Genomic DNA, 24,320 nt, shown 5'->3' on the forward strand with positions numbered 1-24,320 from the left:
AGAATGACAAGTGACTGAAGGAAAATGAAAGCTTTTTTTTTTTTTTGTTATTCCTCAGCCATCAAAATTGTGCCTTCTACCCTTTTTCCCCCTCCAGAGAATAATGTTCCTAAGTTTAAATAGTCTCTTCAAAACCAGTTTTTAATCACAAAATATTAACAGCTGTCTCAAATTCAGTGATGACATGATTTATGCAAAAGTTCCTACAAAGCCAGGGATAAAAATTATTTCTTATTCAAGACACATATTTGAAGAGCTCCAAAAAGGTGGCATTTTGACCCTTTTTACAAGATTTGTCCTACAAGCAACATCAGAGAGCACTGCAAGATTAGGACACAGAAATCTTGGTGCTGTTTCCTGATTCATTTTAAGAGAATTGATATGCCAAAGTTTAATTATATTAGCTCCAGATAATACATACCTATGCAGATTCAAACACACCCCTCTATAAACACAAATAAAAACCAATTTATTATAATTAAAATTTCCTGTTGGATCAACATGTTTCAACTGAATATTAAATTATTTAAGGGTATTTTCAGGTATTTAAGATGTATAGCTGGGGACTTATTTAAGCAGATACTTTTTCCTCATTTACACTGTTGAAAGAGAGATTTGGAATTGCTCAACTGCAGAAAAGTTAAATTGATGATAAATTTTACAGTTCACTTCAAGAGTCCACAGATGAGAATTTACAGGAAATTTAACCACAAACACAAGATTTACACTGATCCATCCACCAAAGTGGGGATTTCACCCCCTCCCATCCAAATTATTAAAGGGGAGATTCTGTGAGAAAAGAGAATATTGCAAACCATATCAGGGAAGTACAGAGGAGGACCCACTTTACTAGAGTCAAGTGATTAAAATTTTTTTTTAATGAGCTATGAGATAAAACCAAAATCTTTTACTGAAAGGTATTTGCTTCCATTTTAGTTCACCTGCATACCTCTGTTTTGCTGCCTTCTCTCCATTTTTCTTTAAATCTTAAAAAGTTACTGTTTTGGACAAACTCTTTACACTAATACCAGTCCACCAGTCATATATATATTTCTATACTTACTTGTATCTCTATGTATTATATGTCTCTGTTAAAATTTCACTGTGAGGTGCTCATGTACAATTATCTGTATGCTAAGTCTTTACTTTCAAGGAAACAGACTGTCCCACTCTTTAGATATTCCCAGTATTATTTATGCCTGTAATTTAGCTTTTGGTTGTATTAAAATGAACTTTCTCTGAATAAAGCCAGAACAGCCAATGATTAAGAGTCCAGCTTCTCCCATCTGTATCATTAACTGAAATTTAAATGCATCAGCTAAATGAAGAAGCAAAGAGCACCACATCGAAATATACAACCTTACCAGTGATGATGATCAGAACACAAGAAAAAAAATGGTCAATTGCAGACATTTTATAAGATTTAGTAAGGGTTTCCAAATAGCAGATTTACAGAAAAAAGGCAACAGATAACTGGTTGCAAACCAGAATCTTCAGAGAGCAATCATTCATATCAGCACTTACAGAAATTATGGATTGTGTGTGTTAAGCTTATTTATCCAGAAGTCAAGCATGCGGAGAGCAAGGTGCAATAAAGAAAACTCCTGCAGCATGAATGACCACAAATACTAGTGTTCCTCTGGTTTCTGTGTAGACAACTGCTCTCAGATTCATTCACTTGCACAATCATATACTGTTCTCTTTGTTATGGATGCAATTAAATTAATTTTTCAAGTACAAACAGATGCAACTAGAGGGTAACTCATTGACAGCTGCCACGCCTGACATCAAACAGCCTAGTGTATGATTGCCTCCAAAGCCAAGAGCTGTGTGTACAAACACATTGATGCAGACAGCTTGCCAAATATCAACCATCTGCCAGCACCTTCCACTGTGCTACCGCTGGTTCAAAACCCTCTCTCTTTGAAAGGAAAGAGACTTAATACGTGGTGCAATGACATCACTGGAAAGGAATATCCAACTCGATGTTTGGAGAGCAGATTGCCACATCCACAGCGCGGCCAATGCCACTACGCTGAATATTATCTGGACACACAGGAAATACCATAATCACATGGCGTTAGTAAGATCTGACTATGCAACTGTTGAAGCTATACAAAGACTAACAGAATATATAGGTCTGTGGTAAAATAATCTTAGTATAAATCTCCATAGTCCACAGATTTCTAGGATATAGTTGCAATGAAAACTATATTCTGACATTAAAGTGGAGAATATCCAGTAACTGGAGAGTCTACACACATGCACTTTTTCTGCAGATTCTGTAATTAAATGCAAACATCTGGAGGATAATATCATTTATAAGTCAAGATAAGTAAATACATAATTATATACATTTGTGTGACAGTGTGCTCTCCCTATTTTTCCCCCCTCTTCCCCTCCCGGCTCCTGCTGAAGCCATACAATTTGCCTCCTCACAGACATAAAGGCAATTCAGACAAAATCATACAGACCTATGATCTAACTGTGAAAAGAGTTGCATCACTTAGTTTTCTCATTATCTAATGAAAGAACGTTAATGAAGATGTACATTTTAGAAATTTAATGCAAATATACTATTACTGGAAAAATCTCCCTTTTTTAAAATGGCAGTACTGTAAGTGCATTTAAACTTTTTAAGGCAATACAGCAGCAACTATTAAACAGACTCAAATAAATTTAAACAAATCCAGATTAAGAAAATTGGGAAAAAAAATAAAAATCTGTGCTTTCCGTTCCTGTCTCAAAACATAACCTCATTTTAGAGCAGGACAGCAGGTTGTCCTGACGTGACTTGTCCTCAAGTAAATGCCGTGGTGGCTATTATTATCTTATTTACAGAACAGTTGTCAATCCTACAAACATGTCTTACCATCATATAAAATTGTTTTTATTTTCAAGTAAAGATACAGCAAAACCTCTTAACACCCACAGATTCATATGTATTTAAACAAAGTCCTTTAGGTTTCCACAAAATTAACCCTGTTATGTATTACATTGAAATTCCACTGGACAGAATGCACTGACTGACAGTTGGAAATAAGGTGAAAAGTGAGAACAATATAACTGGAAGTTAACCGTTGTAACAGACCTTTTAATTCCTGACTTTGTACCTTTCAGTAACAGCAGAGAACTAGAAAAGTTTTCATGTCATGTTATATTCCCTCTTTGCATATCTAACACTTTATTACCTATTAATTTATTTCACTACCATTTATCTTTACTGACTTCTAGTAAAAGTGGAGAATATCTGCAGTGCATTTCCAGAAGAATTATTTTACAGTTGGTAATTAAATAAAAAATAAAACCAAGGAAAAAAAAAAACCAAAGCCAACTTAATAAAGCATGTGTTTTAACATCGGAAATCAATTTGTACCTCATCTGTGTTATAGACAATCTGCAGCCCCGAAGAGATCATCTCAACCAAATAGAGGAGAAATAACGACACAGCATTTATCTGAAGTAATTAAAGACAGAAAGGAAACTATAATTAATTTTATGTTTATTGGAGTCACATAAACAAACAAGCTAAATGTGATATTACTAACAAAGATGGTCCCACTATAACACAGTTTCGGTTCTTCAAAAATATTATCCTAATCTAGCAATATCCTAGATGTCAAGATGTGTAAACAATAGGAAGAAATGCCCCAAACAAGCATTGGCCTCTACAACTTCTGCTGCAGTATCATTTTTTAACTTATTTGAAACTATGATATTTAAATGTTTTTGTGTAGGCACACTGCTTTGACCCATAAGCAATCACTTTAGTCACAAGTTGTTTCATGTTTACATATATTTAGTATATGTATTCTCATATTTAGTAGCAAGGAGAGCACCACAAAGGCAAGTAGCATATTGAGTAATGCATAGCACATCTGAAAAACAAATCCCTCTGTCCCTAACTGGAATTTTAGCGTTATTGACGGACAGAAGTATAATTACAACATTCAGACATGATTATATTTGGGAAAAACTGTTTTCCTCTGTAGCTGTACATAGCATTTATTATTTACAGTAATTACCTTCAGCAGCTGTACAGATGAGCATCATAATTTATTAATGAATCAAAGAAAACTGCTTTTGTCACACAGAATTCTAGTATAATTGAGAATTTGTACAACTTCAATAGAGAAACTCAGTTTATCACAATAACTTTCTTCAATGAGCACTAAAGCCACAATCTCAGTACATGAAATTTAGAGAATCCATCTAGAACTTAAAATTTACCTGAAACATAGCAGATTAAGAATAAGGTCAAAATTTTTAAAATTCTACAAGATTTAAAGACTACTGGCTCTTAACAGTTTCTTAATACAACCTGAAAAGCACTAACTAAAGCAATAACGGCAGACCAGCTATGTCATATATTCCACTCTTCCCAACTGAACCCCCCCAGTTACTCTGTTTTCTGTTGTCTCCACAGAGATGAAAACCCTCTATTTTTTTTTTGAGATTTGCTGATGATGGATGTTTATGGGAAGGGTTGAGTTGCCATAAAAACCAGAGACTTTGAACTATCATACAATGCTCCCCAGGCCCTAAAATTATTGTCTCCTCCTGCAGATAAAAGATATGCATTTTCAAGAAGTTTCACATCGAAGTCCAAAACGCTAACTTACGGTAACTCCACAACTCATTTTTCTCAGAACATATATTTCCTGAATCCAACACGTTTACCATACAAACTCTCTCAGTGATGCTGTCACCATGAAATTAAACAACTATCAACTACTGTAACTTCTGAATAATGTCCCTAGCAATTTCTGACCTAAAAAGAGTACGTAGAGTTATGGAATGCAAAAGAACAAGGTTATGAATGCAAAAAAGGGTCTGAAGGTAAAGAGACGGAAAAAAAAAGTAAATCAACCCTTTGGAAAAGGAAAGACAATAAAACAATCCATTAAGCAATGAATCTGACTAGGAGCTGCTACATAAAACAGTGTACAATTTGTAACTAGACAAAGCTGTTGACAGGGTATATTAAATCTTTACTATGAATGAAAATTGCTCAGAAAATGGAAAATTAAGCTGGGAACGTTAACAAAAAATCCAATCTTCAATGTAAGATTACACTAAATCTTTCACTTTACTGACTACTACAACTTTTTTTTTTTTTTGCCAGGATTATTTATTGACAGCCATCTGTTGGTCTCAAAAAGAAGCAACTTCACAACCAACCAACCATCTACCTCCACAAATCCCACAGTTATTTCAGTACCTTCTGACCAAAACATACCACTGAGTTATATTTCAAAACAGTCTGTCTTTTTCACCAAAAGATGCAGAAGGAATCTCAATTTTATCAAGGACAACACATCCAACATCAATCCAAACAAACCGAGACAACTGCATTGTGAAAGAATGGAGACAACAATAATCTTATTTAAAATCATCCAAACTTTCATTTACACGCACACGCATATTTTACCTGAAGGTGACCATATTCCTTATGGGAGAAGACCTCATCTCCAGTGTGTGCACTGAAAACAGAATGAAGACATCCAGATGGCTTGGGGTCTTGCTTAAATTGCTGAACCTAAAGGTGAATTAAAGGCAAAACATAAAACCAAAGTCAGTAATTTCAGTATGTCTGGCAACCACAAATTCACTATATAACTAGGGTATTTCAAAACATCTTGATATGACCACTATGTAAAACTTATAATCAACAGTTCCTGAAACTTATCAGCAACTATTTCACACATACTTAAAGTATACACATACTTAAAGAATACAAATATTCAATCCAGCTATCTAATCTCTTTGGGTTTGTTAGGAAAAAATTCTGTAATCGATAGCTACAGATGCCTAGTCACTTTCATCTTCTGCAGAAACATCCCTGTGTTTTACTGGAGCTGAAATCTTAGCAGAAAGCACGTCAAAGCGTATCACACCTACCTTAATTCATAGATCTGAAATGTACATATAGAATCCTGACCCACACGCTCTCAGCTGGCTCACCACCTTTTCCTAGCACACCAGTACCATGAATTCCGGCTACTCTCTCACTTATGGGGCAACTTCCCTCCTCACCTTCCTGGTCTGTCCCAAAGAGCCCGTATCCACCCATCACAGTGTTCCAGCAGCTTGAGCTATCCTACCAGGCCTCTGTGATCCCAGGAGATCATAGCCCTGGAGCTGCGCCCGTACTTCTAATGTCTCCTTTTTGCTCCCCATGCTGCATGCATTAGTGTACGAGCATGGCTGAGGCCACCCAAGCATGCTGATTTCCCAGAAAGGGTATGAGAGTTTTCTTCTCCATAATGCTGTCCCATAGGTACCTCCTTATTTCCACACGTACGCTTGGGACAATTCCATTTCAGTTAATGCCATGTGCCTTCTGTTCACGTCACCCCAGACCCTTTGTTTGCCTACCCCATCCACCGCTTCCTCACTTGACGGTTGAGCATTCTCTCTCTCCCTCAACCTTCCCAGTTTAAAGCTCTTACTGGAGTGCAAGAGCTCAAACTTATGTTGGGAACAATAGTTTTAATAATGTTTATGAATCAGGATCCATAAAATTTAATAATTATTGTTGTACCATTTGACAATGTGAAAAATGTTTTAAAACAAATTAATAATTAATTATAAAACAAATAAATAATAAAACAAATTATTAATAACAATATTGTTATTAATAATATTTTTTAAGCCTTTTGGGTTACAGATGTACCAAATTGTTCAGAAATTGCCACACGTAGATCATGTGACAAATTAAAAGCTACAAGAGCCAAGACGTTCTAGTATATCAGAGTATACGGGAAAACAAAGACTTATTTTGGTGAGCACAGTCTGTGACATTCAGATGTACACTGAAATGTTTACAGATACTAGAAGCCAAAGCTGAGAGCTTAAAAAGAAAACATAAAGATCACACGTAGGAAGAATAGTACCCCAGATTAAAATGACTTTTTATTCATGGACACTATCATTGGACCTCAGAACGAGCCTCTATGATACAGAATCTCTTACTATGGAAATGGAATGCAATAAGATGAATTACTAATACAAGAGATTAACAACAATGGAGTGAAATAAGAAGTACAGAGGTTTTACAGCAGTTTTGATTCCTTTTTCATTGTGAAATACGATGTCTGCTACCTTACAAAACCATTTGAGAAAACAATCTGGACTGTCAGAGAGCTGCCAATAGGGCAGAGAAAGGAAATCAAATTCATGGAGAAAAGAATGAAGGTAACAAAAGATCCTTCTCCATAATTCCTCAATTCATGCCATGCTCTCCAACAAACAGTTTTCAAATTTTCTAACCATCATTGCCAGTACCTGGTCCACATTTCCCAACATTTTCAACACCTATCTTATCTTTAGGGGATATTCTTCTCTACCAACAATCCATACATAGCGTATAGCATGTGCCCCAGAAACAAGAAAGTGAATACTGTTTTGTGGAGTTACCATGTCTAGTCCATGAACACATTGAGTACATTTTAGGTCATAACTCAAATGTTCATTTGCAATAGAATATAACATGGGCAATTTTTGTCATAAGCAGCATTCTCTATTCAAGTCATGTCTTGGGCATATATAATTCATATTATTAAAAAATATCTTCTTTCTACATGAGGCCAGCACATACAGAGTCTCTCAGAATAAAGTCCAGTTTGACTTAAGTCTATTAGGTACCGGAGACTGCTTATTACTACACTGTAGGAAGAGAGAAGCATTTATAGTAATGAAGGCAAAAACTGACAACCAGTATGTCAGCAGTATGACACCTGTGTTAATTTAATGCTCATTATTCCTATCTGCACTCATCATCCGCAAAACAAACCACCGCATGTAACAAGATCAATTTAGGTCAAGATTATTTAAAGATATGAGACAACAAAGTAACAGACTAAGAAAACTGAGAAAAAAATATGTCAGCATAAATACAACTGGCAATACATCTGATTTGCATATTACTATTACTGATATCACTTGCCTACGGACTTTACATTTCAGTTTGTGTGCTTAGAAGTGATGAAAGCTATGTGGCAACATGAAAATTATTTTTTAATACTACAGTTAAAAGTCACTGACATGAAACTTAATCACATAGAATACAGATATTTAGCTATTTGTAGAATTATTGCTAACTATTACGCAAAATTAATCCACCACATCTGAATTTTGATAAGGAGAAGCCCTGAATATTCAGTAATATTCAGGGTATACTCACAAGAGGATTATAGGCTGAATAAATCAACCATACTATAACATAAGTAAATTACTCTATTTCCTTATTCATTTTGGGTTGGTGCCCTTCTGAATTTACACCATTAGGTTAAAGAACACTGGAAAGTGGCTGCTAAAGAAACCAAGCAAAATAATCAAAATGATCACCTAAATAAGGAAAAAAACTGCAAATGCAATAACCAAGTTAACAGTGCAAAGAAAACTCTCCAGCCTTAGCTAAAAGAAATTCTACATCTTTCCATTTAAGCACTAAAAAGCCATAAAAGAACCCCCAATTACTAATGGTCTAATGTTTAAACAGGATAAATAACTGCAAAAGAATGTCAAATACATACTGCCGTTTACTTTGCAAAATGCTTGTGTCTTCTATACCCTAAAACAATGCTGACAATAATGAAGCAGCTGTTCTTAGCTGGCCAGCCACATAGTAATACTGCATTTCCCTCTTGAATTTTACCTATATTTAGAAATTAGTTTTCATGGTTTAATTAATTCCTTAGAATTAACTTAGTGCTTGTGTCCACACTACAGTGTTTTACCTTATCGGCCTGACGCATGTAGCAGTAGAGAATCCCTCTCATACACTTTATAGCAGAATGCTCCAGTTCATGAGTTCTTCCCTTGTCATCATCAATACGCCTGGGTAAGAGAGATAACTCATAAAACAAATTGGAAATGCATTAGGGGAGAAAAAAAGAAAAAAAATGACACACTAGTGCTTTGGAATGTTAAGTATTTAACTAATGTTGTTGTATAGTGGTGCCCACACTCATATCAGCATATTTGTAGCCCTACCCATACTTCCTTAATAAAATAAAAAAAAACGTTTTCAGTTTATGTTGCAACTTACACAAACATTTCTACATCAAAATTTACGAAGAAAAATAATAATCCTTGCTGATATTATAACACTGCAGGCCACTGTTCTGTGTTCCTTGAGAGACCCAAAACAAAGAGAAAGGCAATTTCTCTTTAACTCTACAAAATATCTGCCATTCATAATCAAGCAGTCACTTCCTGATGATGTTGATAAACAACAGCTGTGTATACAAGAGTCTGAAAGTTCACTGCTCTGAAGGCCCAGAAATGTGTTTCAAGATACCTTAGTATTTTCATACTGTGAAATCAAACAACACTCACAATTACTATGTTACTAAATGTGTATTAAAAACAATGCCAAGTCCCAAGTTATTTTAACTATAAGAAATGCATTCTGTGTAAGCAACCTTGATCATTGCATTCATGTGTTCTGTCTTTTCCAGTTCCCAATTTTTGATTGAGCCTTTTGGGGTGAAAAGAATGTTTTCTTACATAGTTGCAACTTACAACATGTCTCTGATAAAATATGTGAAACAGCATAACACACTCACTGCTATTTCTCAGCCCACTTTATAGCTGTTATTAATTTGATTACAGGTAAAAAGATAACTACACTGCAAACAAAACATATCCATTTGCACCATACTTAACATGTTAGTAGTTTATGCTGAGGTTCCACTAGTTACACTGAAAATTAACAAGATAGTCATAACTCCAAAAATTATACACATTCAGAACTCATACTATTTAAATAATAATCTTAGATACGAGAAATGTACTTGTTTTCACTTACAAAATTGAAACAAGGGGGAAAAAAGCAACCCCACAAGGAATAAAACCAGATAATGCAAAATTAATAGGTTCAGATACTTTTAAGCAGTAGGATTTACTCCAAAGAGCAATAAGAAACGTGTAAAAGCTCTGAAGTTTTCATGTCACAACATTTTTTCTCTGTTCACAAAAGCAGCGTGTTTTCTTAATGCGCTCTCAAGAAATTTAGCTTTTATGAAAGTGAAGAGCAGCACTGGCATGAGTCAAGTACAGTAATCTGCATGTGATAGATAAGGCAGCCTTCCACATGAGTCTTGTGTCTTGGCTCATTTCAGATTTTAGCCATTCACTTAATTTCAGTCATTAACCTTTGCCCATCAAAGAAAATCCACTGCGCAGCCCCTGAAATTCAGGGCCCTGTTCTGAGCATAACTGAAAATAACACAAACTATTTATCTTGCCAATTTGCCCTTCCTTCGACCTGCAACAAATTAAATATACCATCTTCTATGTTTCTACATATTGGTAATTAAAGACTGACCAACTCAGGCAGCAGCAAGCCATGCTCTCTTCTACAAGATGCTGAAAAAGCAAAACAATCATCCCTTCTCCTTTCATTCTTCCTCCTAAATTTTATTTTTTGTTTCAGATTTTTTTTGTTGTTTCACCAGCAGAAAGAGGAATTTTAAAAAATGATGCAAGGATTTCAATGTAAGAAATGAAAGTAATAATAATTACACGTTCTGAATGTTAATTTCCTTATAATTTTTGCTAGTTTCTCAAAATTTTGAAACCCATTAGATTTCAGGCATGGCATCTCCAGAAGTAAACACAGATCTCTGTACATCTTTGCTTTCAAAAAACATCATTTTGTAACAACATTCCCTAGAAGACAATTTTATTAACTGTTTCTTCAGATTGGTGTCAGAAGTATAGAATCTAAAGCAATATAGAGAGACAAAAAAAAAACTTTTTATGTACTAAGAAGATCATCTTGACTTCAACAGTAGCTCCTCGTATTATTTCTGGCCCTTCTTCTGTAAGATATACCAGAATTTTGTCCGAGAATGTGATCACTACCTCAATACAACAAGTTGATTACTAAAAAGAGCAAATTATTCAGTATCTGCACATCATCTTCTTTCTTAAAAACACTGCATCACCTCAGTCTGTTTTCCTAGGGTAGCAAGGTTGCAAACAAGGAACATTAAATCTTAGAAAGTAATTTCCACAGTCATTTGACCTAAAGGAGAGCAAATTATGAATAAACTATTATGGTACATCTCTCTCCCATAGTTTTTAAGGTCATACCACATCACACAAATTCCTAACCCACTTCTCTAATGAGTCAACAGCGGAAGCGGAAGAAACAGAACATAAGAAGCGCTAACAATGGAGACTGCCCGGCCGTTGTACCTAGGGAGGGTGAGAGTCACTATTATTTCTCAAATAAATGTTTCCCAGCATCCAAGGATTCAATCTCCTGCAAGTACCCGGATTGTTACTACCTGCAACAAGCCTGTTTCTGCTCTGAACTCTCGTACCAAATATAAAATGAGCAGGTTTCCTTGAGTACAGTTTGCGACAATAACCCTTATTTTTAATAGCACGCATTAACTCCTCTGTTTCAGAATATTGATATGAATTAAATTATACGAAAACATGTTTACTAACCAAAAGTATAGTGACATTTTTTAACCTAGTAGCTACATAAATATTTTTATCGAGATTTGGAAACATGTACCGTCTCTGTGGGTTTACAAAACTATTTTTGACAAAGCTTCATCTTTTAAAACATTCCCAGGGAACTACATAACAGAAAGCACGTAACATGGCAGAACCATGAGTGTAGAAGTTACTCACCTGTAAGCAAGAGCTAACGCCCAGGCACATGCAGCACAGTAAAGACTGTCGTGTACTTTTGCCTTTCGGTTGTCACCATACGTCTTTGTAGGAAACAGACCTGTCGTTGGGCTTTGATGAAGCAGCAACGTTGACTTAACTGGAAAAAGGAAAAAAGAAAAAATAGTATTAATAACATTTATATTTCTTCCAGTTTCTACATAGATTTTCAGGAAGAAATCAAGAGATGAACCTGTTGGAGCTTATACAACACAAAACAGAATAGAAAGAAAGGTAAGGACACAAGAAAAATTTTGTCACGCTGGTTTTTCAGTCGAGTTACACCTTTTTACAAAAAAATCAGTATTCAAAATTATTTATATGGCTCTGTTCTAGTACAAGTCACTTCGTACAGAATCTCTACTATGCAACACAGTAATTTCCCTTTTATGAAAAAACAAAAGGGGGAAGCCTACAGTATGTCAACTGCCCTCCCAAATAATTTAAATAGTTCAACTCTGCAGAACTTTACATTCATAAAAAATAATTTTTTTAACTTGAGCCAGATGATTGTACCAATATTTTTAAAAAAGGAGTAAGTAAGTAAGGAGAAAGTACAACTACAATTATTCAGCTCAGTACTTTGACATAAAAACAGAACCGGACAGGAATTTTTAAGTTGTCAAAACTGAATTAGAAAAAATACTAAATATTACTCATTATTTTTGTACCGTAATATTTCACATTTTGTGTATTGTTTTTCTAAAATTGTATAATAACCAGTTTGCTACAAGACTGAAACTAGGCTTAATGTCCTTGAACATGACCCTTCTAACAATAACTTGTCTATTACAAGACAAGAAAGCAGGGTTTTTTCCAGAATGTTATCAAGCATCAAATTTTAAGAAGCCTCTTTATTGTCTTTGTATTAGAAATCAAGTATTTTAAATTAAATATGGCTTTTTACATTATATTCTTCAGTACCTTAATACCTTATAACAAGAACTTTGATAAAACGTTACCTGAAAAAGTCAATATAGATTATTCTAAAATGAAGTATATATTCAATAGTAAATTTTTACTGAGGCAGCAGACTGCTCGCAACATAAGTGCCTGACAGATAAATAGCAAGCACCACCAGATTTGCTGCTGTCAAGCATTAAAAGTAAATTGAACAGTCATCTCCTCTGTAGGAAAGATAAAAGCAATGCACCTACAAAGAGCAACACATCTATGGATAGACCAGGCACAACTCACAGACTTCACTTCGAAAAGTGATTTGCATGAAGGGAATCTCACCCCACATTTTTAGTGATGGAAAAATTGTTCACTATTCTATATCCTTGCCTGACTGAAACTTAAATTTTAAACAGTCAATTGCACAGCCATTAAAAAAAAACCCTGATTTTAAACTACAGGCAGGACTTTATTGTAACACAACCCCCCCCAAGACCCAAAACAATCAATAAAACCCATTGCTTCCTTAACATGTAAGTTTTTGGCTTAAAATGATCTCATGATGAAAAGAAAAGCAGGAAAACTGGCTTGAAATAAGTTACCTACCAGACAACATTTCAGCATAAAAATACATTATGGCACCATTAACAACAAAAATTAACTTCTCACTTGTCCTGGTTTCAGCTGAGATAGAGTTAATTTTTTTTCCTCACGATCATTGTGTTGTGGATTTGGTACAAAAGGAATGTCAACAATGCATATTGTTTTAGTTGTTGCTAAGTGATGTTTATATTAGTCAAGGACTTTTTTCAGCTTCCCATAGAAGCTGAGAAGCAGCTGAGAAGCAGCATAGACAGAACAACGGAACATTCCGCACCACAGATGTCATGTTCAGTATATAAATGGGGAATGGCCAGGGGAAAGGAATCTGCAATCTCTGCCAGGTCAGGCTGGGCAACCAATTCACCGGCCAGTGAGAGTGACTTGTGTCTTGTATATTCTTTTACCATTATTATTATTATTATTATTGTTATTTCCCTTTTCCATTATTGTTTTATTAAACTGTCTTTATGTCAACCCATAAGGCTTTTTTCCCTTTCCCCTCCACTTTATCCAAAATAATTCTAAATTCAGTCTTACAGCTGGACTGGATTTCCAATATACATTTTAATCGTCAGCAAGAAATCTAATTCAGCCCTACCGTTTTTGCACCTTTCAAACTCCCAGCAGAAATTTAGGAAACTATTGTCAAGTAGCAATAATGTAGTAATGATGTTTAACATGTAAATATCAATTCCAATTCATATCTGGGTTAGTTCAAGCACCAAAAACTGTCAGCAGATTACTTTTATGCCTCCCCATCCATGACCATCAGCTACAACTTAGAATCTGTTCTATCATTTGACAAATGCAGGGGATAATTTTGAACACTGTTTACAGGTCATGATTTTTCAAGCAACATATGAAATATCAAAATGCATGCATTATTTATGACAGGAATTCTATGAGAAATTGTAACGACAGAATCCTTTACCTCTCAGAAAATAAAAATCCTTATAAAGACTGTAGATATTATTTTAAGACAAAGCCAATTGCTGTCATAACCATAACTGTAAATATTTTAGTAAGTTACAATGAAAATCTTTCACAGTAGGAACAATTATTAACTTACCAATTCTGTAATAGTGATCTAATTTATCCCACAGACTTTCCCCCTCTGGTTTGGGAAGGTTAATACTTTTAAGTGGCTCATAAATTGAACCTAAAAAAAAGAAGAGTGAAAACAAAATCAAGATCAGAATTAGTTTCATAATTCTACTATTGCAAAAAAATACTGCAATATGATATTTTTTTAACGTTTGTTATACAAAAGCACAATTTATCAAATTTCAATTCAAACAAAGAGTTGTAATTTCTATCATCTCAGAGAATATATTTCTATACACATTTTTTCTACGGCACCTGTCCACACAAACAAGACCTCCATCTGGATCTCCAATGCCTTGTACATGCCTTCAGCTACAGCGAATGCTACATAAATGTGTAGTTTAATTATTGAAGACCACTTATTACATTTTAAGAATTTGCTAGGAATATTTTCTTAGAAGTTAAGTATGCTACTGACAGTATTCCTAAAGATACATAGAAAAACAGAAGGAAGATGGACAAAAGTAGCCCAAATTTAACTATTACTTTCTTACCTGCCTTCTAAAATGATGAACACGTACAACACTATTAATGTTTTACCTTTCCTAACATCGTTTTCACCCACCACCACAATAAGCTTAGCTGATTTCCTGTCTTGAATCAAAAAAAGGCTTAGCTTGTTCTCACCTACTACCAAAGCTTAAACAACCTATGCAACAGATAAAGCCTCAAATTACCCATACTCCAGAGAAATATAATGCTATCAAATGCACATCTTCCCTTCTCAGTGTCCCACATATTGACTGTTTCCCTATTTGCACCTGAAAAATCCTGACAGCTGAAATGAACTACCTAGCAGAATGGTAAGATTTCTTAAAAATTACTGGGGTAAACCATTTCCAATTTCTAATTTAACAGTAACATACTGCTTCCCTTCCACAAAGCACTTTGGCTTTATACAGTGTTCTGGATGGCAAGATCTCCCACAGAGCCACTAGGTAACAGGAAGAATGCGCATTTCCCCTTTCGGGACTGCATGCTGTCCTTCTGAAAAGCTCAGAGAAATGTAGTGCCAGGGAAGCTCAGCCAGCCAAGCAGTTCTGGCAGGTGCACGCAGAGTGTTCCTATGCAAGTTACCTCTTTGGCACTCCCAGCGCATACCCAGGCACTAGACAGCAGATTGTCCATATGCAGGACTCTCATCCACACGAAACGAGCGTGTGGAGTGGCGACAGAGGTTTTACTAATCAAGTCTTGTGGTGGGGAGATTGGAAAAATGTTTCTTTCCCCTCAAGATTACCCCAAAATTAGCATTCCTTTTGCTTTGCAGTTGTAGTAGTTTAAAAAAAAAAATAAATCCACCCCTCTTGAGCAGACCCCGGTGGGTCTGTTGTGCATGGACTCTCTGGGGATGTTGAAGACCACCTCTGAGCTTCCCCTACAGCCTCTCCTTTCCTCCTTGGGAGAGATTAAGCTACAAACACCATGTACATGTGGGGAAAGGGTCTACAAGGGAAACACAGCGACCCCAATTTATTTTAGTTGCCTAAAAAGACAACGCTAAAAGAAATGAAGTTGTTCTGTAATGGAAAAGAAAAACTTGTAATATACCACACCTTTGGTATCTTCTGTTTAAACATCAACATTCTGAACCCAACTTAAATCAATTTTTCAAAGCAATTTTATTTTTCTACTTCTTTTTGCCTAGGAATTTCTGTCCATTAGAAGATTCTTAATTTTGTTATTGTGATACTATTAATTCAGTTATCTTGCAAAAGCACACAATACAGTGACCTGCAGTAATTGTATTTTTATAAGAAGATTAAGTGAAAGTAGGACATAATTTGCATAGGAAAAAATCTTCAGTAAGTCACTTATTGCATAAAAAGTAGCAAATTTATGACAAATATTTACTTACTAGATTTTCAAAGGCAAATTAAAGATTCTTACTCTTAGATTTGTTAACTGTATAACATACATAGCACACTGCGTGTGAAAAAGGTTCAGAATGGCCGTTTCTTGCAGAAACTGTTAATGCCAGCACTGCACCATGAAAAATAGTTGAGCGTTCACAGGCACACACACTTATACACACAAGTCAAAAGTTTCTAAAATAAAATTGTTCTAATTTACACACTTACCAGACAATCTGTGACTCTCTGTGGCCAACAGAGAAACAAAATAAAATTATCATGAACAAAAAAGCATATTCTTCTATTTCAGAGCATTCAAAGATTTCAACAGAATAAACAGCATGAAAATGTCAAAGCACCACTACCTACAAATTATATTTTTAGACGTTTGAAACTTTTATATTAGAAATAAATTCAAGCAGCCAGAGTAAACATGATGAAACAAAAAACGTGAAATTAATTCAAAGTTAAGAAAATTGACAAAAAGTAAAGTTTGATGCCTTCAAAGTATTCCTTAGAAGTAGTGCTATTACAAGTAAGAGAACTTGTTTAAATGAACACTCAAAATCCAAGTTTTCCACATACTCTTCGTTAATTCCTTACTAGCATCTACATAGTTTATGTTTTATTTGGGTGTCTACAGCATTCTACTGGACAATTCCTGTGGTAAATTATGTTTCATTAGTATCACAATCTAATCAAAAGCAAGAAACAGATAGGACAAACATGAAGCTATGGGTTCCTTCCGTGTGGTTTTGTAGCGAGACCATAACGCAGTGGAAGGTATTTTTAGGACAGCTAAAAAAACCCCATCTGTACTCTTTTCCAGAATTTATTTTGATAGTTCATTTCAGCAAGACAAAACCTGCCATAGAAAGCCATTTTCACTTACATATTTAAAAAAATTTCAGTTTTAAAACTGAAAAAAATGACAGGAGCAAGACTCTGCAACACTTAAACATAAAAGAATGACATATGCAAATAGTAGTCGAGTTCCCAGTTTGTACGTTAGCATTCAGAACAGAATGAGGACATTAGTTTCAAATATTATTTTCCATAAATATCTCATTTCACTGTAACTATAGAGTGTGAGTTTTATTTTAGGTAAGTAAGTACATATGCTAAGAAGGAATATAAACAGGTATTTTGTTGATTTAGTATTTCTTCAGCTGCATACCAGTGTAACAGCCCTATACAACATTTAAACAGGGCACATGGTAGTTCAGATTTTCTTCCACAAAGAATGAAGTGTGCCCATTATTGCCTTACACCAGAAGTGAACTCCTGCAAGTCAATAACTACTTCAAAATCACTAAAAAACCAAACAGATAGGAAATCAAAGTGTTGCTTCCTGCATTAACATATTTAATGTCTGTATAAGAGAACACTCAAATTCTTATTCCCAAGTTAAATTCCTGTTTGTTTTCATATATTGCACTGACTAAATATGCTATATCCATATTTTGAATTGAAAATGAATCCCCTTTCATTTACTACCACTTATAGGTTCCAGAGTAATACGATTTCACCATTCTTCACGTTGAAGAATTACTAAGAAGGATAGTAATTTCCTTTCAAAGTATTAGAGAACAGGAAGAAATCTAAAACAGCCCAATAACTGATAAGAGAGATATCAATTCCTAGTGTAGAACTACAGTTATAAAGAGACAAGATACTTCTGACTTCGCTAAGATGTACAACAATTCCAAGAAAAATTTGCAATGTAATTATCTCTTCTAAGCAAAATACAAAAGTGAAGGAAATTAGGGGAAGTTCTCTGAGGTAAGCTATTAACAGTGTAAATACTTATGTATATACAACCTCTGGAGGCTGAGAATATTCTGTCATCGTGATGTTAAAGTACTTCCCCATCCACTTCATTTTTATTCCAGTTATACTCAAGATTAGCATTAATTGCTCTTCAGGGAAGAGCTATAAACTGCCTAGATGTTTAGACTTAAATGGTCAACATTTTGAAAATCTGCTCCCGAACTGGTATGTACAGAAGCTTTGAATATAAACACGTCCTTGAAGATGGCAGCAATTGCAGATATTAAAGAAAAATAGGCATCACAATGGAATTCTGGACCTAGTCTATGGGTGAAGATTTGCATATCTCAACAAAGATTCATTATTCAAATTTTTCAAAGTACAGAATTTTAAAAAAACCAAACACACACCCTCCCAAAGTTTAATCACAAACAAATGGAAGCAACTCAGCAAGAATTTTATTTCCAACATTTCAGGTGCCTGAAGAACAAAAGAAAATGTTTACTCGCATAATTAAATCAGCACAGACTAAACAAACAAACAAAAACAAAAAAAAAAAAAAAGCTGGGAATACCAGATTTCTTTCCAGATTTGACGAGAATAAAAACTGACCACAGTCCTTTAATGTGACACTAGTTCTGGATGTAATCCAACACTCAAGACATGGACAAGTCCTGGATCTCAGATCACAGTAACTTTCGTTACCCAATACTAGTGTGGCAATAACATCTTCACATTACAAAAGTCACTGGGACCAAAAAGGATTTTATTTCTTCATGCAAAGTTTAAGAAATGATACCACATGAGCAAACTGTATCCTCCCAACATCACATTTCCTTTCCCTCGAGACTTCTCCTGCAATCTTTCCTGACCCCAGACTTAATACAGTACCGTATTAATCCAACATTCTTGGATACAACGCAGTTTATTTTAATAGTTGTCTGCCATGAACTACACCTGCTTCTAAGTCCAAACCCCTGTGGTTGAGCAAGGTGATCTCACAAAATGATTTTCAGAATCACTTCCACTGGAAGGAAAATTGACTTCTCACATATGTAAATATCTGAACTTTAATTCCATGAATGTAACATGTACCAACTGTGCTGCTCCTGGTGGGGATTTTTAATCCTTACATACAGGATGAAACTGCAATCTCATACCTGACCCTGCTTTGAGCAAGAGGCTGGAGTAGATGACCTCTTAACATCCCTTCCAACCAAACTGTTCTCCAATTCAATGAAAACATGGTAAGGAAGCCCCAGGAGAGGGGCTCAGGAGGACAAGAAAAAGGCATTAAGGTATTTCTTTCTCTGAGTAAACATCAGGAGCACACACAAGGTACAACGTGTTACCTAGGTTCAGTGACGATAACAACACAGGTAAAAATGAGTAAAATCTTGTAACGGTTTCATTTAAACAGTTTTGACATGACAAAACTTTTCAACTATCATTTATCAAGAAAAATCATGTGTTAGACCGTGCAGGTAAGTCAATTAGAATTTCAAGGAAAAAGAAAAAATATGTACCAATTTATTTTGTCCTTTCTCTATTTCTTAATCATCTGAAGTGACTTCTCTCTACAGTATATTATACTTAATGGAAATTTCTGATGTCAGGGTTTACAGTAACTAACAACACACAGAAGTGACTGAACACCAGAAATAAAACACAGACTGTCACGCCAGTACACAGGAGTTTCTCATCATGAAAATACACCAAAATGCCAAGGTCTACCACACAAGCCTTGTCAATGCTACAAGCAAGGCAGGAAATCATGCAGGGTATTCAAGGCAGTCACTGCCATTTCTGACAACTCAAAACAGTAGCTCTTAAAACTAATAAAAATGTTCATTTTGCATCATAACAACAGAAACCTCAGTTATCAATATAATAATTAGGAAAGGGTAATTTTTTTATTACAATGCCAGTAATGGTCTTGACAACTTCATATAGACTAGCTTCTAAAGAGAAGCTGTGCCAAGGGGACTTTATTTTGCTTCCACTTAATTTCCACAAGTCAAGCTTTGGAACAATGGCTTATTGGAAATTTTACTTTTTCTCTCTAAACCAGTCACACTGGGGTTTTTGAGGAGTTTAAACATGATTCTTAGTGCACCTTTCACATGAACATCATCTTAAAAGAGAAATTACAGTTCAGATACTGTTACGCTGAGAGATACTTACAAGAACACAAAATACAAATAAAATAGGAAGATCTGAACTTAGATTTCAATCCAAGTAGATTCCAATTGTCAAAAATTTTCACTGAAAGAGCTCAAATTTTTAGGTTCTACTGTACAGTGCTAAAAAATTGCTGGCACAAAACACCACATGAAACACAAAGAACACAATTATTTTTTGTTGAGTTAAATAACCACAAACAAAAACAACACACAGAACTGCACACTTACCAAATTTTAAAAAAGCATGCGCAGAGGAGGTTCTGTCATCATCCAAATTGGCCATTTCAAATTGGTGCAGCTAATCACAAACGTCTCAGGCTAAGCTACAGCAATTTGCAAAACTGTTTAGTAAATGTTAAAGGCAATCAGCATTAAATTAAGTGAAAGCAACGTTAGTGGAGTTATTAACACGACAGTGTGCACAGCACAAAGGATAGTGACCTTTCATCACATTTTATCTTTTCTTCTTCTACCCTAAAAATTGGGTTTATTTTGCTTTTACTTCCACAAAACCCAGTAAAATGACACAGACTACACAAAGTCCATCTTTTGACATTAGACAGTAGTTTTGTTATTCAACAGGAAATTTGCTACTAACGTCAAAAGGTGCTGAACAAAATCTATTTGATATATTTCAAGATTAAATAAAAGTACTGATTCAACTGGTACATATAAAAAAAGTATTTAGTAAGCACGGGTAGCTAAAATTCTGCTTATGCATAGTGCTGCTTTTATCCCATGTGGAATTTACACTAGGATGTTTCTTGCAGTCATATATATTGCTTATGCTACTGAATATCTCAGTTACTTCAAAGCAGAACCTCTTCGAGTTTGGAACGTAAAATAAGAAAACATTCTCTGTAACTATCATAACAATTTTTCCAAATTTTAAAGAAGTTTATGTCTTTTAAAGTAATCAAAATTTCAGGGACTGCAGACCGACCAACTACTGAATATCTTTATAATCTGCTCCTAACTGTTAATTATCACAGTAGCAACGAATAAAAGAGTATTTTATTGCTCAAGGGAAAGAAAAAATTCTCAATAAAATTTGGCTTTACTGGCAAAAATGTAATTCATAATTTAATATACATAAACATGAAGATATGGATTACCTCCTACTGGGTAGGGTCTTAAATGATACTTTGCTCTCAGCTATAAAAAATGAATCACTCGTGCAATTCACACACATGAGTTTACACTCCCATCTTACTCCAAGCATCATACTAAAAAACCCCAAAGCCAAAACAAACAGTACTGTTTGTAAACTGGGACTCTTGAGCATAGTCCTCAGCCAATTCACAGCAGCATGGGGGAGTTTCAGCCACTTTCAATGACAACACCAACCATGTCTCTCTCTGACTGTGCCAGAAAGGAAGTACAAAAGCTCTGAAGTTATACAAATTTCAACATAATTCTAAAGATGCAGGAGTAAATTTGAGAAAAAAGGACATGGTTTTCATTTTTAGGTAAGAATGTTTCCTGAAAGATTACCTATAAAATTTGATTTTTAAATCATCTCTTTTATGAGAAAAGCATTTCAACTGAAATCATCTTTATTTCTTCAGTAAATAAATTTCTAACTGACAGAAATCTCTATGAACAGGAAGAGAAGGAAGTGAACTTCAGTAATAATCTGTCATTACAGAAGGCACTTATACATTTAACAAAAAAGGATGAGGCAGAAGTAGTTAAGAAAAGCATTTAAAATCTTCCAAATGCCTTCTGCAGTCACAGGGATTGGTTTTGCATGGGAATCCCAAAGTTGGCACGCTGCCTTGTGACTCAGGAGTCACATACTCCAAACACGTAGGGTTCCAGACTTTATTTTATAGAGCTCTACAGCTACGTTTATAACTCAATTTTCAGATAACAGTACTGTGTAATCATAATTGGCCACAAAGTAACAATTCATTTACTGGATAGTCTTAATCATGGTGTTCTGCAAATTAATACTATACATAAGTAGAATTTTTAAAGCCACATGAATCAGACCAGACTTTAATCCATCAATTTTCTGTATGAGAGCCCTCATAAAGCCCTGTTTTCTTTTCACACTGTCTGATCAGTCATTACCACAACAGAACCAATCAAATATGCAAATAAGGAAATACTGATTGAGTTTGACAAGCACATATGACATGTAAATAAACACCCCAAGGATCATTTGGAAAAGCGTTTCCATTTGAACATTAATAACTAAAGCCCTACTAGGACTGTATTTTATTTTTAAAAAATAGTAAATAAAAATCGGGTTTTTTCAACTTTTGAAATTCAAGCCAACTCGGTAAACACCCTCCTTTCGTTTAGGCCACAATCTAGCTGCCACGCAGTCCGAGTTCAGAACAAGAAAGTCAAAAAACAAACCCTTATCTCTAACCAAGGGGAATCTGGCAAAAGCCGGTACTTTCGCCTAAAAGCCTGCAATTTTGACGTTACTCTCTCTGCCCGACAGCGGTGTGAAGCCGCTGCAGCCCCACCAGCCGCAGCTCCCTTTACAACCCCGCTGCCGAGCGACACCCGTAAAATCACCCCAAACTCTCCGCCTCGCCCGGGACAGCCGGGCTGGAGCTCCACCGTCGGGCCCTGCCGCAGCGGGGATCCCGCCTGCCCCGCACAGCCGCCGTGAGGGCCTAGAGGCCGTGAGCCGCCCTCAGGGGGCACAGCAGGGGCCCACCGGGGCGAGCGGGCCAGGCCGGCGGTGAGGGGCTCGCCAAGCTGCGGGGCGGGGAGGGAGGGAGAGAGGGAGAGGAGAACAGCCACAGGGGCGACGCGGGACGAGAGCTCGAGTGGGGCGAAGGGAAGAAGGGGAGAGCGGGAAGGAGGCGGTTAGTGCTGAGGGGAGAGAGGGCCGCGGGGCACCCCTCAGGGCAAGCCGAGAGGTCAGACCTGAACGTTTAGAGCGAGCCCGCAGCTCCAGCATCTTCCAGCTCACGTCAACCAAATGGGCCCCCGCAGGGGCCGCTGCCGCCGCCGCCATGGCGATGAGGACCCGCCGCTCCCCTCACTCCGCTCACGGCCGGGACAGCGCCTCCCGCCTCAGCGCAGCCGGGCGGCGATCTCCGCCCGGTTACCCACGGCAGCCGTAAAGAGCCTCAGCGCAGGCCGTCACGCCGTTGTCGCAAAGCCGCCGGGTCAGTCCCGGAAGCGAGGGGGTGGTTGTGGCGGGGCACACCCCGGCGCTGCCGTAAGTGATGCGGGCGGGGGCGGTGGCGGCGGCGCAGGATGGCGGGCGGCCGCCGCGGGCTCTGCCTGTGCCTGCTGCTGGCCCTGGTGGCGCCCGGCCGGGCCCTGCAGAATGTCACCGCGCAGCTCTTTGGGGCGGAGGCCTACGGCACCCTGGCGGCTTTCGGCGACTTCAACTCGGACAAGCAGACGGACCTGTTCGTGCTGCGCGGCGGTGAGGGCGGCGGGGGCGGGAGGGGGCCGCCGGCCCTAGCGGGGACGGGAGCGCAGCCGGCCGGGGGGTTCCACGAGCAGCGCCTGAGGGTTTCCCCCTCCTGGGTAGCCTAGGCGTCATTCCCGGTTACCTGTCGGACCGTGCGGGCACCGGGGAGGGCCGGCAGCGACCCGCGGCCCGGTAGGAGACGAGCCTCCGCCGGGCCTCCCTGTCCCGGTTCCCTTCCTCCTTCCCGGCCGGGGTGTGCTGGGGCACCGGCTGCGAGAGGTGCTTTCTCCGTTGTTGGCGGGTAGGGAAGAGGGTTTCCCGGTGGGAATTGGGCTGCGAGGAGCAGGGAGTGGGACTGGATGGTCCCATGGGAAGGGGACCCCCTGGGGAAGGGACCCCCGGGGCCCCGGGGGTCCCTTCCCCAGGGGGTCCCCTTCCCATAGGACCATCGAGCTGCTCTCCGCCGCTGGGAAGCGTGTAGGGGTCTGCGGGGTTGCCGAGGGGCCACCGTCACCAACAGCATCGTCGTGGTTGAGATCAAAGCTGACGTTCCCCGTTGCTCCTGAAGTGTTTCCAGTATGGAAGAAGATACTCCCAACTTGAGCTGAAACGTGGCTTCGGACAGGGCGAGAAATACTTTTTTGTTTTTTGAGTTTGTGGTTGTGAGTTTTTTCATTCAAGTGGTGAAATCTAAATCTAAAGGCTGTCCCGCAGAGTGAGCGGTGGCAAATTGTTTTTTCGCTCCTGCCTTTCGCAATATTTCGGGAAGCAGGAACGAGCGCTTCATAGTTGTAGAGAGGATAAATCGCACGTTATCCTGCCTGGAAC

General features: G+C 37.4%; 2 protein-coding genes across 5 annotated transcripts in view; one reads left to right on the forward strand and one right to left on the reverse strand.

Moving 5' to 3' along the window:
- PHKB (phosphorylase kinase regulatory subunit beta) overlaps positions 1–23,191 on the reverse strand; it is a 79,546-nt gene extending 56,355 nt beyond the window's left edge. The window contains exons 1-7 of one of the 4 annotated variants that reach the window (XM_074158167.1): positions 22,994–23,148; positions 20,333–20,427; positions 14,264–14,353; positions 11,656–11,794; positions 8,742–8,841; positions 5,432–5,539; positions 3,377–3,457 (exon numbers count right to left, since the gene is read on the reverse strand). In XM_074158167.1, the coding sequence (XP_074014268.1) occupies positions 3,377–3,457; positions 5,432–5,539; positions 8,742–8,841; positions 11,656–11,794; positions 14,264–14,353; positions 20,333–20,387 (573 nt within the window). In that variant the 5' untranslated portion in view covers positions 20,388–20,427; positions 22,994–23,148. Of the gene's footprint in view, positions 1–3,376; positions 3,458–5,431; positions 5,540–8,741; positions 8,842–11,655; positions 11,795–14,263; positions 14,354–16,379; positions 16,398–20,332; positions 20,428–22,993 lie in introns of those variants that run through there. The other 3 variants (XM_074158166.1, XM_074158164.1, XM_074158165.1) reach the window with 3 other exon arrangements.
- Positions 23,192–23,288: 97 nt separating this feature from the next.
- Positions 23,289–24,320, forward strand: part of ITFG1 (integrin alpha FG-GAP repeat containing 1) — an 86,699-nt gene continuing 85,667 nt past the window's right edge. The window contains exon 1 of the mRNA XM_074157939.1: positions 23,289–23,504. Within this exon, the coding sequence (XP_074014040.1) occupies positions 23,330–23,504 (175 nt within the window). The 5' untranslated portion in view covers positions 23,289–23,329. The remainder of the gene's footprint in view (positions 23,505–24,320) is intronic.

This window comes from Numenius arquata, chromosome 13, assembly GCF_964106895.1.
Source record: "Numenius arquata chromosome 13, bNumArq3.hap1.1, whole genome shotgun sequence".
In the NCBI taxonomy this organism is placed as follows: domain Eukaryota; kingdom Metazoa; phylum Chordata; class Aves; order Charadriiformes; family Scolopacidae; genus Numenius; species Numenius arquata.